At 42.9% G+C, this 20,450-nt stretch overlaps 1 protein-coding gene across 1 annotated transcript in view; it reads right to left on the reverse strand.

Moving 5' to 3' along the window:
• Positions 1-9,706: 9,706 nt before the first annotated feature.
• The window catches only part of LOC135705233 (uncharacterized), a 38,990-nt gene continuing 28,246 nt past the window's right edge, over positions 9,707-20,450 (reverse strand). Inside the window, exon 2 of the mRNA XM_065226842.1 lies at positions 9,707-13,855. Within this exon, the coding sequence (XP_065082914.1) occupies positions 9,889-13,845 (3,957 nt within the window). The 5' untranslated portion in view covers positions 13,846-13,855 and the 3' untranslated portion in view covers positions 9,707-9,888. The remainder of the gene's footprint in view (positions 13,856-20,450) is intronic.

The following is a 20,450-nucleotide window of genomic DNA, read 5'->3' on the forward strand; positions in this document are numbered from 1 at the left end:
TCATAATGTATGAATCCGCAGCATTGGAAAACGATCATCGTTGGATTTGGTGCGTTTGTTCTAGTTGAAGAACGTCCTTTATGCATTTATTATCAATGTTCTTGATATTTTGATTTTGTGAGAATTTGTGATTGGCCTTGTCGTCGCTGATATAAAGAGCTCGGTGGGTTCAATCTCAAACTCCTTCACATAATGGAGCTTTAGTGTGAATCGCATTTATTCTTGATATGAGATAAAGCGTATTGAAATTCGGTTGGAGGAACGAGTACGGAAAAACAAACGTAATATGTGAGTTTTAGGAAAGATGCGTTGATTGGAAATCTATAACAAATCCTTCTCAAGAGTATCTGTTATTGTAGTGATAGCAAGTTGAACGGGAACTTGCTCGTAATTGTTTTGTACAAGGAGGAGCTCGGTGTCCTTATGGCGACCGATTTTGCTCAATGAGCAGAAAATCATGGGTTCAATCCCAAGCTCCTTCCATTATAGAGTTATAGTTTAAATCACAATGCTCCTGATGCATGTCAGGTGGGTAGCAAACAACCAGCTGACAATGTAGTTGTTGTTCCCACAAGTACTGACCAGAGAGAACTAAAATTCTGGCTGTACTTATCTCATATTCATCCGGAAGTTGCCAATGAAGCGGTTTCTGCCATGGTGAAAGCTAATTTGGAAACAGATGACAACCCTGTTGTCATAAAACTTGTACCCAAGGGAAAGGACATCAGCACACTGTCATTCGTATCCTTCAAAGTTGGCATCGACAAAAGATTGAAGACTAAGGCACTGGATGCTGCAACCTGGCCCGAGGGCATCATGTTCCGCGAGTTCGAAAATGTTGGTGCGCAAAAACCTCAACATCCAACGAAGCTGGCAAAACTGGATCCAAATACGCAAACACCCAAAACGGAAACCCCAACAATGGATCAGACATAGTGAAGTTAAAAAACATTCTGGGACGCACCGATGTTAGCACCATGGAAGCCACCAATTCTCTCACCACAGTCGAGCCATTCGTGCCAGCGTTCTACAGTCGTCCCGGCCCTGTGTGTGAGTTGAAAAGGTGGTCTTCCAGTCTGTTACGTCAGGCAAGTATCATCTGTTTCTCGACCAGTACCACTCCTGATTCGTTCATTGGTTCCAGCGCATTATCAGTCATCAACCATCCATCGCCCGCCTGTCACCTGAACACTCTGGGACGCATTGAAGTTTGCACTACGGAAGCCCCTTCTTCTCCCGCCACAGTCGAGTTAATCCAGTCATCGTCCTGCAGTCGTCCTGGACCTGTGTGTGGGCTTGGAGAAGGGGTCTTCCAACCTACAATTCAAGGCAAGTATGATCGTGTCATGATCAGTCCCGCTCCTGATTCGTCCATTGGTTCTAGCGCTTTACCAACCATCAACTATGCATCGCCCGCCTGTCACCTGAACACTCTGGGACGCATTGAAGTTAGCACTGCGGAAGCCCCTTCTTCTCCCGCCACAGTCGAGTTAATCCAGTCATCGTCCTGCAGTCGTCCTGGACCTGTGTGTGGGCTTGGAGAAGGGGTCTTCCAACCCGCAACTCAAGGCAAGTATGTTCGTGTCATCACAAGTTCCGCTCCTGATTCGTTCGTTGCTTCCAGCGCCTCACCGCCTCAAGAGCAACAACCGGCTGGTTCGACTGAAACACGACGATTGACTAACGGAGTAATCCATGATGGACTAAGGACCCCGCGACGCATGTTAGATAGCATTTTGGAGGCCTCTTCACAGCCCGACACAGTCCCGTCTCTCGCTGCCAGCGATCATCTTAGTCGTCGCGGTCCTGTTGTCGAGTCTGCAGTTGAGGTCCTCCAGCCTGCTCTTCCAGGCAATGTGTGTCTCGTCGAGGACACTATTGGTTACAATACACCGACATTTAGTCCTCCACGACTTTTCTACGCTTCCTCTTCACACCATTCTCCAACGCAACCAAGATCACCGCCATCGAACCCGGGACGCCTGACACAAAGCAGTACGGAAGCCCCTGACCCGCCTAGCTCAGTCGCGCCTCCAGCCATCATTGAAACCCTGTCGCAGTTCTCTCGTTCCTGCCATCCAAGTCGTCCCGGCCCTGAGTCTAGCGCTGGCGATGGGGTCTTCCAAGCTGCCTATCATGGCAAGTATCCTATTAGTAACGGCAATCCCCGCTCTGACGAATATTCAATCCCTAGGACTGCGCCTCTAGCAAGTAATGCTGCACCTGCTTCTTCGAATGTCCTGATGTACTACCAAAATGTTGGTGGGATCAACAGCTCTCTCGCCGAGTACCAATTGGCCTTCAGCGACGGTTCCTATGATGTTTACGCACTTTCCGAAACTTGGCTCAATGGACATACCTCAACGAATCAGTTGTTTGGCGAATCATATTCCGTTTATCGACAAGACCGGTCGCCTTCGAATAGCAACAAAACCACTGGAGGTGGTGTTTTGCTGGCTGTTCGCTCGAGTTTTAAATCCCGTACGCTCGACCCTCCTGATGGCTCGGCGGTTGAGCAAATATGGATCGCAATTGCCACTGTCGATGCAACACTCTACCTATGCGTTGTGTATATTCCCCCTGATCGAGTAAACGATGAATCTTTGATCGAAAAGCATATCGATTCGCTTAACTGGGTGGTTTCGCAGTTAGGACCAAGAGACAACGTTATCATCCTAGGCGATTTCAACTTGAGCTCGATCTCTTGGCAGCGTAGCCCACATGGTTCCCTGTACCCGATTACATCACGATCCTCGATTAGCTTGGCATCACGGAAGCTGCTTGATGCGTATAGCACCGCTGGACTCAGACAAATGAGTGGAATTGCAAATGAAAACAATCGTACGCTTGATTTATGCTTCGTCAGTGAGGAACTTTGCGAGCACAGCACAGTTATGCAAGCTCCATCACCGCTCGTTAAAATCTGCAGGCATCATCCTCCTGTACTGATGGAATTCAAGATAAGTCCACAGCAACGCTTCCAAGATACCTCTGAAAGCATCGCCTATGATTTCAGAAAGGCTGACTTCAACAGCATGAACGAGTTCCTCGCACATGTCGATTGGGACGAGGTGCTTCAAAATTGTGATGCCAACCTCGCTGCGTCGACCATATCTGGTATCCTGTGGTATGCCATCGATCAGTTCGTTCCCGTGAAGTCTAGACACGAACCGGCTAAGCCAGCCTGGTCAAATGCTGACCTCAAGCATCTTAGGACTGTGAAGCGGGCAGCTCTCAGACGACATAGCAAGTATCGCACGGACTCCACGAGAATGAGATATATGGCGGCGAGCACTGAATACAACCAACTTAATAATCGTTTGTACAACGCATATCAGGACCATTTGCAAAGGCGCTTCAAGACAAATCCCAGAAGTTTTTGGCGTTACGTCCATGACCAACGGATGGAATCCGGACTGCCCTCTACGATGACCAACGGATTGTTCGAAGCTGATTCCACCACTGACATCGCCGACCTGTTCCGTTCTCAATTCAGCAATGTTTTCACTAATGAACACATCGACCCGCAGGATGTAGCCGTCGCCACCAGAAATGTTCCTCAACTTTCGGCCTCTGGGCTACAGTTCGTGATCACGAACGATATGGTTATATCAGCCGGAAAGGATTTAAAATCCTCCACGGGATGTGGTCCGGATGGGATTCCATCGCTTGTCCTCAAATGCTGCGCGGATACACTTGCAACACCACTAGCAAGAGTATTCAACCTATCCTTGGCTACTGGTGTATTTCCAAACTGCTGGAAGCAGTCGTATGTTTTCCCAGTTTTCAAGAAAGGCTGCAAGCGGATTGTTTCGAACTATCGGGGCATAGCTGCGTTGAGCGCCACTTCTAAGCTGTTTGAGGTGATCGTTCTGCATAAGCTGGTTCAGAACTACGCACACTACATTTCGATTGATCAGCACGGATTTATGCCCAACCGTTCGACGACAACTAATTTGACTTGACGCGAACACTGGCGCGGTAACCATAGTACGGTGATAGAGGAAATGCTTCACCAAACCTGAGCGTCTGCTCACCATGGAGGTGCGGCTCAAAACGGCGTCTGTTCTCCATGTTAGGAGCGGCTGATCACCGTCTTAGTGCCAGCGTGGGACTCTAAACAGAGCTGTGCACGATGGTCCCCCGGCGAGACAGGGGGTTGGGGCAGGCCCAACAAGCCGCCCTGGAAAAAAAACAAAGTTGCAAATACCGAAGAAAGAAATACGGATCGGAACAATCGGCACAGACCTACGCGACGAAATAAGGACTACGATTGGAAACTCGGAACATGGAACTGCAAATCGCTCGGCTTCCCGGGTTGCGATAGGTTAATCTATGACGAACTTCAACCACGCAACTTCGAAGTCGTAGCACTGCAGGAACTTTGCTGGACGGGACAAAAGGTATGGAAAAGCGGGCATCGAGCGGCTACTTTCTACCAGAGCTGTGGCACCACCAACGAGCTGGGAACCGGCTTTGTAGTGCTGGGTAAGATGCGCCAACGCGTGATTGGTTGGCAGCCGATCAACGCGAGGATGTGCAAGTTGAGGATTAAGGGCCGTTTCTTCAACTACAGCATCATCAACGTGCACTGCCCACACGAAGGGAGACCCGACGACGAGAAAGAAGCGTTCTATGCGCAGCTGGAGCAGGTGTACGACGGCTGTTCGCAACGGGACGTCAAAATCGTCATCGGCGACATGAACGCTCAGGTAGGACGGGAGGCAATGTATAGACCGGCAATCGGGCCAAACAGCCTGCATGCCGTATCGAACGACAACGGCCAACGATGCGTGAACTTTGCAGCCTCCCGGGGTATGGTAGTTCGAAGTACCTTTTTCCCCCGCAAGGATATCCACAAAGCCACCTGGAGATCACCTGACCAACACACAGAAAACCAAATCGATCACGTTCTAATCGACGGGAAATTCTTCTCCGACATTATCAACGTCCGCACGTACCGCAGTGCGAACATAGATTCGGACCACTACCTAGTTGCAGTATGCATGCGCTCAAAACTATCGACGGTGCATAACACACGTCGAAGTCGAACGCCACGACCCAACATTGAGCAACTACGGGACACCGGAGTTGCCCAGGACTACGCGCAGCAGCTGGAAGTTGCACTACCCACGGAAGAGCAGCTTGGCGCAGCTTCTCTTGAAGATGGCTGGAGGGACATCCGTTCAGCCATAGGTAGTACTGCTGTAGCGGCACTAGGTACTGCAATCCCGGACCGAAGAAATGACTGGTTTGACGGCGAATGCAAACTGTTAGTAGAGGAGAAGAATGCAGCACGGGCGAGAATGCTGCAACACCGCACGAGATTGAATGTGGAGCGATACAGACAAGCGCGGAACAGACAAAACTCGGTTTTCCGAAGGAAGAAGCGTCAGCAGGAAGATCGAGATCGCGAGGCGATGGAAAATCTGTACCGCGTAAACGACACACGGAAGTTCTACGAGAAGCTAAATAGTTCGCGCAAAGGCTACGTGCCGCAAGCCGATATGTGCAAGGACTTGGACGGTAACCTTCTCACGAACGAGTGTGAGGTGATTGAGAGGTGGAAGCAGTACTATGACGAGCACCTCAACGGTGAAGCAGCAGAAAACGAAGGTGGCACGGCAACAGACCTTGGAGCACGCGCAGAAGACGACAGGCTACCGGCCCTGATCTTCAAGAAGTTGAGGAGGAGATCGGTCGGCTGAAGAACAACAAAGCAACTGGTGTAGATCAACTACCAAGTGAGCTATTGAAATACGGTGGTGAAGCACTGGCTAGAGCGCTGCACTGGGTAATTGCCAAGATTTGGGAGGAGGAGATATTACCGGAGGAGTGGATGGAAGGTGTTGTATGCCCAATCTACAAAAAGGGCGACAAGTTGGATTGCTGCAACTACCGCGCGATCACACTGCTGAGCGCCGCCTACAAGGTACTCTCCCAAATTCTATGCCGCCGTCTGTCACCATATGCAAGAGAGTTCGTGGGGCAATACCAGGCGGGATTCATGGGTGCCCGCGCTACCACGGACCAAATTTTCGCGATTCGGCAGGTTCTGCAGAAATGCCGCGAATACAACGTGCCCACACATCATTTGTTCATCGATTTCAAATCCGCATACGACACAATCGATCGAGATCAGCTATGGCAGATTATGCACGAGTACGGATTTCCGGATAAACTGACGCGATTGGTCAAGGCGACGATGGATCGAGTGACGTGCGTTGTTCGAGTATCGGGGACACTCTCGAGTCCCTTTGAATCTCGAAGGGGGTTACGGCAGGGTGATGGACTTTCGTGTCTGCTGTTCAACATCGCGTTAGAAGGTGTGATCAGAAGAGCTGGGATAGACACGAGTGGCACGATATTCAGGAAGTCCATCCAGCTCCTTGGTTTCGCCGATGACATTGACATTATGGCACGGAACTTTGAGATGATGGCGGAAACGTACATCAGACTGAAGGCTGAAGCTAGACGGATTGGACTTGCCATCAACGCATCAAAGACAAAATATATGAAAGCAAGAGGTTCTAGGGAAGACAATGTTAGCCTCCCACCCCGAGTTCAGATTGACGGTGACGAAATCGAGGTGGTCGATGAGTTCGTGTATTTGGGCTCACTGGTGACCGCCGAAAATGATACCAGCAGAGAAATTCAAAGACGCATTATGGCAGGGAATCGTGCCTACTTTGGACTCCGGAGGACGCTCCGGTCGAATAAAATTCGCCGCCGCACGAAGTTGACTGTCTACAAGACGCTGATTAGACCAGTGGTCCTTTACGGCCACGAGACCTGGACTATGCTCGTGGAGGACCAACGCGCCCTTGGTGTTTTCGAACGGAAGGTGTTGCGTACCATCTACGGTGGAGTGCAGATGGATGACGGAACGTGGAGGAGGCGAATGAACCACGAATTGCACCAGCTGCTGGGAGAACCATCCATCGTCCACATTGCAAAAATTGGGCGACTACGGTGGGCTGGGCACGTCGTAAGAATGCCGCACGACGACCCAGTGAAAATGGTTCTAGAAAGCGACCCAACAGGAACAAGAAGAAGAGGCGCGCAGCGGGCAAGGTGGATCGACCAAGTAGAAGGTGACCTGCGGACCCTTCGCAGACTACGAGGCTGGCGAACTGTGGCCATGGATCGAGTAGAGTGGAGACGACTTCTTCGGACAGCAGAGGACAACAAGGCCTTAGCCTGATTGGTAAGGTAAGGTAAGGTAATTTGACTTGTTTCACTTCGTTCGTGATCCGCCAAATAGAAAATGGTCAACAAGTAGACGCTATTTACACAGACTTATCCGCGGCGTTTGATAAAATGAATCATCAAATCGCAGTTGCTAAATTCGACAAGCTGGGAATGAACAATAACTTGCTTTCCTGGCTTCGATCCTACCTAACCGGTCGAAGTATGTCCGTCAAAATTGGAGACCACGTTTCGCCCTCCTTTCCGGTTTGGTCCGGTGTTCCCCAAGGAAGTCACTTGGGGCCGTTTCTATTCTTGCTGTATATGAACGATGTCAATTTCATCTTGAAATGCCTAAAACTCTCGTATGCCGATGACCTGAAGCTTTACTACACGATTAAGCAACCACAAGACGCGTTTTTTCTGCAACAACAACTGGAAGCCTTCGCTGAATGGTGTCATATTAATCGAATGTCGCTGAACGTGTCCAAATGTTCGGTTATTTCATTTGGCCGCAAGCAATCACTCTTCCATTTTAGCTATGCTTTGGGAGGCGTGAATCTACAACGTGATTCGACAGTCAAGGACCTGGGGATTCTGGTTGACACAAAATTAACCTTCAAGGATCACGTCGCGTACGTTGTGTCTAAAGCCTCATCGCAACTAGGATTTTGATTTCGCTTTGCAAAAAAGTTCAAGGACGTTTACTGCCTAAAAGCTTTATATTGCTCAATTGTGCGCCCTATCTTGGAGTATTTGTCTATCGTCTGGTCTCCTTATTACCAGAATGAAACTCAACGCATCGAAGCTGTTCAGCGAAAATTCGTCCGGTTCGCTCTACGTCAGCTTAGGTGGAGAGATCCATTCAACCTGCCAAGTTATGAAAGCCGTTGTCTACTTATAAATTTGGAATTACTAGAAGCAAGACGCAACGTGGCAAAAGCGTGCTTTGTTGGGGATCTTCTGCAAGGCAACATTGACAGTCCTACGCTTCTTAGTTTCTTGGACATCAACACACGTCGTCGCAATCTTCGGTCGCACTCGTTTATCACCATCCCTCCGGCAAGAACTAATTATGGCTTTCACGAACCTTTGCGAAGCATGTCCCGTGTATTCAACCGGTGTTATTATGTGTACGATTTCAACGTGTCACGAGAAACAAACAAGCGTAGTTTTAAACAAGTTTTATGTTAATTTATGTTATTCGTTAGTTTTGTATTTAGTTGTAGAACAGGTGTCATTGGGGTAAACATTTTACCTGTTGACTGATAAACAATAAACCAACTTAAATCAGCTTTATTTCATAATATGATGTAAAGCGTAAAGAAATTCGGTTCAAGGGTCGGGTACGTGAAGAAGTAATATTTGAGTTTTAGGACAGACGTGTAGACTGTATATCCAATAATGGAGATTATCCATCAATCTCGAAAACTTTTACTATCGCGTATTTCAGTCGTTCGTTAAATACCAAGCGAAAATGTAGTCATATTTTGTAGTCCATTTTTTTTTTATTGTTTTTGCTTACTGAACAGAAAATCATGGATGTAATCCCAAGCTCTCCGTCATGACCCTTAAAATACAATATGACTAAACAAAATTAATATTTTCTTTCGATAATCGGCTATCGAGAGCTTGAACAAAATAAACTTTGGGTTGCATCGCCAACTTGAGGTGAATCGTTACCGAAGACCCTACCCGAACCTCCAACTCCGTAGCACTTATGAGGGAGTCGCTAAGTTGGTGGCCTCTCGTTAAGGAAGTACTACATCAACATCTCCTTCCCTATCCTTAGCTATGGTAAAGATGGGCGTGGCCGGGAATAGCGAAAGTCATCATTCTGGTATTCTTATTTTCTTATTTAGATTTAAATCAATGTTTACTCCCCAGCATTATTCCTGAAAGTAGTCTGACTGAGAGTTTCAAAAGAGTCGTGAGTGTCGCTAGTATTCAATCTACAAAGTATATTATAACAACGCTAACGCCAGCGCTACATACAGGTTAGTCGGCAAACAAATTTATTTTCTTAACGTATTTTCGGGCATCAAAATATACATTTTCAACTGTCAACAAAATAAATATTTAAAGCCATTTGGTAACAAAATTGCTGAGATATTCTTATTTGAAGTTAGTGATTTGGAAGAACGGGTCCCGCGATATCTTATCACTGCTTTGATCGAATCGGTTCATTTTTGGGGTGAAGACTCCTTAAACTGGTCGCGTGTGCATGATCAAGGCTGATTTTTGAAAAGTGGATTTAACAAAAAAGGCAAAAATATTTTTACTGAGTAAAATTCGGTCAATGAACATCAGTAACGAATACGTGTTAATGAATACTGATACTAACACGTTGGTTTTTTGGTCGAATTAAAACATATGAAGCCCCTTAATCAAGAGTTTCACAGCGCTCGTTCGTATGGCCATTCCCTGCAGTAATGTGAAGTGGAGTTACACCATGGATTGACCGAGAGCTGATGTTCCCACCTTTATCAATTATGAATTGAACTTATTTCATATTTCTGTTTTGGCATGCATAATGGAGGGCAGTCCATTTCCTATCGTCCATCTCATTTGGGTCCGCATTATTCGCTATCAACAGTTTAACAATATTCAGATGGCCGTCCCCCGCAGCAATGTGAAGTGGAGTTGCACCGATGATTGACCGAGAGGAAGTCTTCATACCACGATGAATCAAGAATTGAACTATTTCCATATTTTCGTTATGGTATGCATGATGGAGGACAGTCTATCTATCATCGTCAACTTCGCTTTCAACAGTTCCACAACACTTTGATGACCGTTTTTCTTAGCAATGTGAAGTGGAGTTTCACCTTTGATTGACCGAGAGGAAATGTTCATACCGCGATCAATAAATAATTGAACAAGTTCTACATTTCCGTTTTTGCATGCATAATGAAGTGCAGTCCATTTGTATTTGTCCATCTCATTTGGGTCCGCATTTTTCGCTATCAACAGTTTAACAATATTCAGATGGCCGTACTGCGCAGTAATGTGAAGTGGAGTTTCACCGTGGATTGACCGAGAGGAAGTGTTCATACCGCGATCAATAAAGAATTTAACTAGTTCTACATTTCCGTTTTTGCATGCATAATGAAGTGCAGTCCATTTATCATCGTCCATCTCATTTGGGTCCGCATTTTTCGCTATCAACAGTTTAACAATATTCAGATGGCCGTACTGCGCAGCAATGTGAAATGGAGTTTTACCCTCGATTGACCGAGAGGAAGTGTTCGTACGGCGATCATCAATCAAGAATTGAACTATTTCTATATTTCCGTCGAGGCATGCATAATGAAGTGCAGTCCATTTATAATCGTCCATCTCATTTGGGTCCACATTATTCGCTATCAACAGTTTAACAATATTCAGATGGCCGTACCACGCAGCAATGTGAAATGGAGTTTTACCGTCGGTTGACCGAGAGGAAGTGTTCGTACGGCGATCATCAATCAAGAATTGAACTATTTCTACATTTCCGCCGAGGCATGCATAATGAAGTGCAGTCAATTTATCATCGTCCATCTCATTTGGGTCCACATTTTTCGCTATCAACAGTTTAACAATATTCAGATGACCGTACTGCGCAGTAATGTGAAGTGGAGTTTCACCGTTGATTGACCGAGAGGAAGTGTTCATACCGCGATCAATAAAGAATTTAACTAGTTCTACATTTCCGTTATTGCATGCATAATGAAGTGCAGTCCCTTTATAATCGTCCATCTCATTTGGGTCCGCATTATTCGCTATCAACAGTTTAACAATATTCAGATGGTCGTACCGCGCAGCAATGTGAAGTGGAGTTTCACCGTGGATTGACCGAGAGGAAGTGTTCATACCGCGATCAATAAAGAATTTAACTAGTTCTACATTTCCGTTATTGCATGCATAATGAAGTGCAGTCCATTTGTTTTTGTACACCTCATTTGGGTCCGCATTTTTCGCTATCAATAGTTTCACAACTCTCAGATGGCCATTTTCAACGGCAGAGTGCAGCGCAGTGCATTTATCGAGATTTGCATTGTAATCAATTAGAAAATTACATATTTCGAAATATCCGCATTTCGCAGATACTTTTAACATATCGTTTAGTGTAAAAGTGGAGAACTCTTCAACTTTTAGGGATGAAACCAATTTCAGACAACCACTCTCACATACCCACAAAGGTACGTTCTTGTTTAGTCTGCACAAATCGTTTAAAGTTTCGGAGCAGTTTACATTTTCTCCAAGCTTGATCAGTGTCAGTTTCCTAATAACATCGTGTTGAGATAGAACGTTGATCAATAAGTTTGGTTTCAACTCGGAAATGTTATCACATAAATATGTTGCTACGAAGTATTCACCAAATGATAAATGGCAGAACTGAACATTATTGTTGACTACTTTCACCAAAATAGACTTTTCTGCATCCTTCTCACAACGGCTTTTGAATGAGTCATATATTTTCTTAAAATACGGCACCGTGAATAAATTCATGAGCATTTCAATGTCTAGCAGCTTTATCGCTAGCAGTTGATGTTCCAAAATGTACATGTCAATTATTGAATTAAATTCAGCATCTTGGGTATCAACCGTGAATTTAAATTTTTCTAAAAATTTGAAGTGAAAACATTTATTTGCAAACTGCTCTAACAGTTGCACAATATTCAATGTGCCTTCTGACCAATCAAACAGTTCAATATTGTCGAAATTTGTTGTTAAAATAAATTGTTCGAATTTGTCAGAGTAAATTTCAGCGAGCATACGCATCATCAGAGGCAAACCGGAAATTTCACTCAAGTTGGATAAAATGCTGGAATGATATTTTTTTAAAAGAAGTTCCGAAAAGTTTTCAACAACTTTCTCATCAACACTGTCCTTCATCCATATTTTCTTCAAGTACTGGATCTGATCTTCATGCCGAAAAGGGACTAGGGATATTAGCTTTACATCGAATTTCCTTTGCAATAATTTCTGCACGTGGAGTCTCGAGCTGATTATGAACTGAATACTCTTTCTAGAGCTGAGCAGTTCAAGTATACTAATTACTTTCTCGGTGTATTTGGAATGTATTTCGTCAAATGCATCCAATGCTAAAATAATGGAATATTCTTCGTCATTTCGCCTTTCCGGGGCATTAAGGATGAGATTACAGTTATTCTCTGAAAGAACAGCGCTGAGAATTCCCCGGACATCGTCTAAGTTTGATACTTTTTCAATTTTGTTGAGTTCATTGCATAGCGTGCTTAAATACACCAAGAATACTGCAGAGTGGCTTTGTTTTTGAACCTGAAATGCCAAAAACTGCAGTAATCTGGTTTTTCCCATACCGGGGTCTGCTACAAGTAAAATATGTTGCTGGTTTTTGAATTCTCCTCGAAGCGCTTCAACTAATCTAGTATCACTTATCTGTCGAACTATTGTGCTAGTCCTATCCTTATCTGTTGCCTTGGTTAATAATTTACCGGTTGGTTCTAATGCCGTCTCTTCGTACTTGATATGGCGGTTAATATACGTAAATTGCCATTCTTCCGCCTCTGCCATTACGCGCTTCATCATACCCGTTTCCATTCCACGCTTTAATTGTCCAAAGCATTGTTCGATACCTTGTTTGGCCAAAAAACGCTTCCTATTTTTGTTTTCAGGTTCGTTACATTCGACAAAATTAGCTTCCAGGTCGATATACACCTGATCCAAGTCCTTTTCCCCCAGCTTACCGAGAATGTCCGGCTGGATCCACGTCTTCATCCAAGCCAGTAGTTCACCAACGATGATAGGTCGCAAATCGTTCGGTTGACCCACCGATAGAGTCAAATCACGAAAGAAGCCACGAATATCATCCTCACCCACGAATGGTGGCAAAAGTTTGTTCCTTGAGTCTTTCGCCAGGAAATTATTAATGACGGTTACTTCTTTCTCCATATCAACCTGATCGCTTTGCAACATGGTGTATAGCAAGGCAACATTGGGATTTGTATGTTCAGCATTGAAGTTGCTTGCAAAGCGACACTTTTTCCGGTCTATGACCATGACGTCTTTCAATGGAGTGCAATAGTGAGTTAAAATTTGGCTGACCGTTCCGCTGTGAAAGAACTCTTTGATCGCATCTTTAATCGCAATGATATCTTTGTTGATGTAATTGAGCACCTCGTTGATAGCCTTTTCGCATGGAATAAGTTCCAGGTTTTTGGCACTGGATCCAGAAAAACGTAGGATTTCATTAACTTCCCGTTCTTCGATTTTCACCCACTCGTTATCGGTCTGTTTCAGATCCTTATTGGTGAAGATGTAAAACATCTTCTTGAACGCCGTTAGTTCCAATCTTCCAGTCACAGTCATGTAGGATTTGGCATACTTGCACAAATCAAAGTCCCCGGTGCGTTTGGCACTATTTCCGGTTGGAAACAGGGCATCCATATCGATATTTTTAACCTTTTCATCCTTGGTATCGGCGTGTTTTGCTTGAATTAAGTGGATCTCCTTGTTTGTATCGTCAATCAACACAACATCGTCAAACTTGTCGGCCATCTTCATTTCATACGCCATCCTTGTAGTGGAACTTAATTCCCGCGTACGCAGCAACAGTACGAGGGCAACGTCTGTTTGGAATTTTTCGCCGTGGCCACCCGACTTAATTTCACTTTCATACGATTGTTGATCCATTTTGAACCACCTGAAAAAAAACAGGATAAATATTTCATCAATAAGCTATGAAGGTCACCCGTAACAAAATTATCTTATAAGAACAATATTAGATATAGTAACAGAATTTAAATTAACGCTTCGAACAATGTGGGTAAAAAACTTTACACCGACTACAAAGCCTCCGAAAAACGTGTTACGGAAAGTTTCCAATGACTTTGTTTGAATTTCTTGATAAATTTAAAAAAATAGTGGTGCCACTAAAATTTCTACACGGTAAGAAAAAAGTACCCAAAATCGAGTTCCTTTCACTCAACGCGTGGCTTCAGTGGGGCTAGGAAAAATTAGGTTAATAAATAGGTAAACTTTACCCAACGTTGGAATAATTCAAAATTTAATAATTTTCCATTCTTTATAATGGAAATCAACGAATATATGACAACCAAAGTAAAATTGAATTTATTTGCAGCCATTGAAATTATTACACAACAATTAATAAGCACTTCCACAACCACTCGTCTACACGAAACCACTCGTTCACAGCAGAATAAATCCTCATCGTCCTTATTTATCAAGTTCGACTTCTTCGGAAGCTCATGGTATGAGAGGTTGATTGAAGTTCCCTCAAAAGTGCCTGAGTAAAATGCAAATACTTTCGATGATTACCCGTAGTTGCGATAGTGAAGATGTAAACCCATTTTCCCTGTTAATGTCCGGACGTGTTTACCATACATAAACCTTTTTATTTGATTTTGTGTGGGGATGGGTTTTGGGTGTGTATGGGCATATGGGTGAGATGATATTGAGTTTTCGTTAGAATAAAGTTGAAACATTGAGAGATGTATCGCTTCAGTTTGAGCAGTACTTGACTTAGCAACCGATGAACCATTCTGATGGCCCACATTACAGGTTCCGTGGGTTGGCAGGGTCCAATATGGAACAGCTTGATGAGTCACTTTCAGTTAAAACTGTATTTTTGAGCTTTATCTCTACACAGCAAAAAAAGTTGTTGAATATTACATCGAAACTGCTGCAACCAGGTCAATCCATCGGTTGTGCAATATCACATTGTACGATGTACATCGATTTTGCGAACAAAATTACATCCATTGATGTAATATTGTATCTGCTATTTGCTATTACATCATTATTTCATACATCAGCTTGAATTACGTTGATCGATATTACATTTTTTTTTGCTGTGTATATATTCTTTGGTATCCATAGCATTGCAGGGCTGGTAGTGAGTATGTGATTGCATAGTAGTGACTTTAGTGACTAAAATAACGAAAATAGTGACCAAATAGTGACTTTTAAACAATAAAAAAGTGACCAATAGTGACATTTATTAATCGGAAAGATATGGTTTCAATCTTCCGCTGATTGCGATTGCCACTTCGAGAAATTTCATAAATTTACAAACCCATCATGCGCATTTTTCATGTCTCCAAAATAATAAAACAAACAATTAAAGGATCCCATTGTCCTCAAAAAATAAGTGTGAATTGAATAAGCTATTTTTTCAAACAAACTATCTACTAAGTTGATATTAGATCCAAATCAAACTTTGATGATTAGATCGCAAAATTGAGGCACAGACAAAAATGTTCAAATTCAAAGATTTAGACAGATTTCGACAATTTTAGGACAGTCAATTTTAAATATCTAGAATATAGAATAAGCGATGCGATTAGCGATTAGTATTTTAATTTAAAAAAATCGTTCTCCTCTTTGTAGCCGCTATAGCGCACTGGTTGTCTCTATTCCTTCCAAGAAGAGAATCTTCTGTAACACACAGAAACAAATTCATAACTGTGGGACCTAGACTTGTACCTAGACAACTTTTTTAGATCGCAGTTAAAAAAAAACATCTCATTTGTATGGAACGAAGAAAATTATTCCAGATGGAAAGATCACGGACATAAAACAACATTTGAATGCGTCTAGGACTAAAAATCTCGATCGTGAAAAAATAGGGAGAGAGTTTTGGACAAGGGGTAAGTCACTCAACACATTAGCCGAAATTAAATTCGGCACAACTTGGGCATATCCATCGGCACATCTTCGGCACAATTTCGTAGGTATTGGTCAATTTTAAATAAAATGGGAGCACTGCTGGACAACTGTCATTACGTGCTATTTGACTGTATATTCAGTAACATCATCTAATTAAATATACCAGAGGAACTCAGACCAGCAGTCTTATAGATCTAAATACGAAATGTAGGGTCTAGAGTGGGTTCAAAAGACAGATGCAGTTAATCAGACCTCATTAATACCCTTAATTCGAATAATGCTGCAACTCACACCAAACAAACTAGACTTCTGTAGTTCATCATCATCTATAGTCGATCTTGAATTATGTTCCCAACCGGTTCCAAATCTTTCCGGCCGCTAATAGACCGTTGCTTTTTACATCACGATAAGCTAGGTTTCTGGTCTGCCATTGAGGGCATTATAAAACCCTAAAACACAGGATTTTTACTGTCCTATGAACACAAAACATCATAATTTCGCACACCCGCCACTTCCCGCGTCATCCTCAATCCGATTTATCCCTGCGATTTCAAACCAAAACATTCAAGGTTTCAGAAATACCGGGTTGCCGGGATGGGTATTTTTACAAACAATCGCAGGTTGCTCTATGACCGGCACAATCGGCACACCTGTGGCACACTGACAAATAAGATGACCCAAGATTGGTGTGCGAAGTGACCTATCCCTTGGTTTTGGACAATTTTTTTTGGCTTCACAATTTGAGATCACCGAATTGAGAAAATTGCAATGCCTGACATAATTATCCGATTTTTTTACATATAGAATGTAAGTTCACAGTCCTTGAACAATTTAAATGCTTCTGAAACGTATAAAATAATATGTTATTTTCATGGACATATTTTGTTTTTCTAAAACCTGGACCTGGGAATTTGTTTTCGTAGTTCCGGATTACTCGTACGAAAAAATGCAATACAATTTAATGGACTTAAAAAGGAACTCCTGATTCTGTGACGTGATTTTTTTCTCGGTGTTTGGACAAATTCTAAAGCTACCGGGTGTCAGAGATTATTCAAATTCTGACCTTTGAAAAAATGTCGAGAGCACTTTCCTAGACTACTTTTTGACATTTTAGGCTTGGAAAACATGCAAGATCTCGAAGGAAAATAGCCAGGCTACTGGGTCTAGATTTTTTTCGGAACCTCTGACAATTTTTGATAGGTCTAAACCCAATTCGAGATCAAACAAATAATATTTCCAACACACATTTGTTACCAAATAAATCTGTGATTTGATGTAAGTTTTTAAAGTTTGTTTTTACTCTCAACATGGTAGTAAAAAAGTGACTTTAGTGACTAAATTTTAAGGAATAGTGACTTTAGTGACCTTTTGATGAAAAAAGTGACTTTTTAGTGACTGGCTTGAAAATAGTGACCAAGTCACTAAAAAGTGACCTGCTACCAGCCCTGGCATTGAACTGTCCATAGTTGGGCGTTGTTGAACTTGTGGTACTTGCACAGTAACCATATAATCAAGACATAACTTTAAATGTAGGCTCAGAGTGAGACAATGTCACTAAGATACGATGTGGTTAGTTAGGAATTCAGATGAAACTATTACTTTAAAAAACTCATCATTTTCTGTTGCACACTAACCATATCAAATCTATGATGCACCGAGCGTTCATTTCGGGTGGTGAGTGAACCTGAAGAAGAAGAAGGAGAAGACTATACAGGATGAGTGGAACCATGAGCCCCTTCTCCGAACGATTCAAAGTTGGATTGGTGGCATCATCTTCATCTAAATGTAATTATTATTGACAATAATCATAACAATTGACTCGCATAAGTGATGATTCATTATATATAACATTTACATAACATTAACATTTAAGTACATATAAAAAAGGGGCACCCGATTGAAGCGATTTGGACGGGGAGAGTGGGAATGTAAACTCCCTGTTGATAACATTTCGTGGATAAAGGGCGGGCTCTTCACCCCACTCATTGGGGCATCTTCCTGTTTGGGAACTCGTCTTGTTGACCAATTGGCTGATCATGTTGCTGGAAGGAGATTCTTTATTGTCCCGTAGATGCGTATAGGCGATTTTGCCTATCGATCCACCCAATCCGTTTTTGGCCCTTCATACAGCGATATGTTGAGGACAATCAGAGGTTATTAAGCAAACAGAGAAGAGAGCCCACTGCTATCGGACTTAGTTTACGTGCTACAATGGGTGGTAAACCACTATCATGCTCTCATCATCACCATGCTACAATGGAACTAAAAACACTCACAACCTACCAGCAACCATTTTTTTTTGTCGCTTTGTGCCACGCACTAACGAAGACTAATACGATGACTAATGGAGCACGAACGGAGGCAATAGTCCTCTCCAGGCGGGTTCGTATTGGTGCGATTTGCGTGTGTTAGTGAGATGAAATTTTTTGTTAGCTGTGAGAATTTTTTTGTTTCCTGTAAGAACTGTCATTCTAAAGTAAAAATAAACAACAAAACGAAAACAAACCCTACACTTGCACGGTAACAGTCAAATACCCTTTTATGGGTAAAAGATAACCCATTTTTAATAACAGTGGCTTTACTCATTAATGAGTAAATTATTTTAACAATAATGAGTTTCTGCTAACAGTAGCTAACAGTTAGTACTTAATTGGTATACTAAATTACTCATTAATTAGCAGTGTCACTTTTATTGACAATGGGTTCACTTTTACTCATAAATGTAGGTTTGATTCTTACCGTGCACATGACAGTATACGCTAGTGTGTGTAAAATTATATTATTAGTGTAGTGTTCGTGAGATCCTGCTTGGAGAACTCAATGGAGCACGAAAAAATGACAGCATCGACACAGCACAGTTTGCTATGATTTTCATCCAAAAATAAGTTAAACGGATGAGTAGGGTATATTAACCAATAGTGGACCCCTTTCCTATAGTGGACCCCCTCAAGGGGGTTTCAATGATAATTCAATTAAAATAATGATTTCTTTAAATAAAATTTCAGTGAACATACCTACTCTTAATTTGTAAACACCCTCAGTGCAAAATTATATGCTTTTTATTCTTTTAATCACTAAAAGTATTGTAACATAACACGCACCAAAATTTTGCTTGAGATGCTATGGCTTTGGTTAGAAAGCATGTTCATTTCTTTTTAGATTTTCATGCAATTTTCATTATATTTGGGACATTTGTTGTTTCCCACATGATAGAATATGAATTAATTAGACAAAAAATATGCGAACATTGATGAAAACCATCAAAATTTGTTAAATAATTACAGTGTCCATTAAAGGAAAATAAAATCACACTTTTCCCATTTTGGACACCCCTAGTCTTCACTGACTGAAAAGATAAACAAACGTAATCGAATCGTCGTGCTGGTAACAGATTCACGGTTTCTGTCGTATATTCCGGTTCGGGAAGTGTGTGAAAATGGGAAAAGTGTCAAAATCCAGGAAGTACACCGAGTCGGACGTTACTCAATGTCTCCAAGCGATTCAGAACCGTGTTCCAATCAAGACGGCCTGCAAACGGTACAACATTCCTCGATCCACAATCAAGTCCGGGAAAGCACGGAAGGGACCACCAACAGTGCTGACGGCCCAGGAAGAATCGGAAATAGTGCAGTGGATTATGCGAATGGCACGAAAGGACTTTCCTATCACGAAAGAACGCTTGGTTTTAACTGTTAGGAAATAACGGCGCCGGTGGTGTAGTGGTAAGCGTGATTACCTCTCACCCCAGCAGGCCTGGGTTCAATCCCAGTCGGCGCTGCCGGGATGTTCTGAGGCATAACATCTCTGATCACGCCTTCCTTCGGATGGGAAGTAAAGCCGTTGATCCCCGGTTCATGAATTGATGGGTCGATAGGTAGGGTCCAGGTGTGGGAGCTGCCTTCCTGGCACGTCGGTAGCATTGGTGCTCAGCACGGAAAACAAGATCGACGGAAAAAAAAAAACAAACCAAAGGAAAAAAAACTGTTAGGAAATTCCTAGCTGAAAATCCTCGTAAGGGAAATATTCAAATGAAAGCCGGTAAGTTATAAGCTAACAATTATTTTCATCGTATGTAATATTACTCAAATCATTCATATGTTATAGGATACAAATGGTTCAATGGATTTATGAAGCGTCATCCCGAAATTTCGGTGCGTAAACCTGAAAAGGTATCATCGGCTGCTGCCACTGTGACTGAAGTGAGCATTCGAAAATGGTTCCAGTCTGTTCGTCAGCTACTGGTTGAAGATGGATACCACGAAATCTTAGAGGACGCACAACGCGTATTTAACGGTGATGAGATCGGATTTTGTCTCGATCCAGAAACGAAGGCTGTGCTCATTGCGAAAAAGGAAAAAAAACGCTTATCTTATCGATACAGGCTCAAAGAAAAACATCACTGTTTTGAATACGTACGGTGCAGCAGGAATAGCAGTTCCTCCTTGCGTCATTCTACCGTATCAGCGAATTTCTATGAACATTGCGCGAAGTTTTCCCGCCGATTGGGGAGTTGGAAAATCAGACAGTGGATGGATGACGACAGAGACATTTATGGCCTATATTAGAAGTGTGTATCACCCTTATTTGGTGCGAGAAAAGATTCCACTTCC

The sequence above is a fragment of the Ochlerotatus camptorhynchus genome, unplaced genomic scaffold (genome assembly GCF_037179485.1).
Source record: "Ochlerotatus camptorhynchus isolate MF236.1 unplaced genomic scaffold, CSIRO-AGI_Acam_v1.1 ptg000262l, whole genome shotgun sequence".
Classification (NCBI taxonomy): Eukaryota; Metazoa; Arthropoda; class Insecta; order Diptera; family Culicidae; genus Ochlerotatus; species Ochlerotatus camptorhynchus.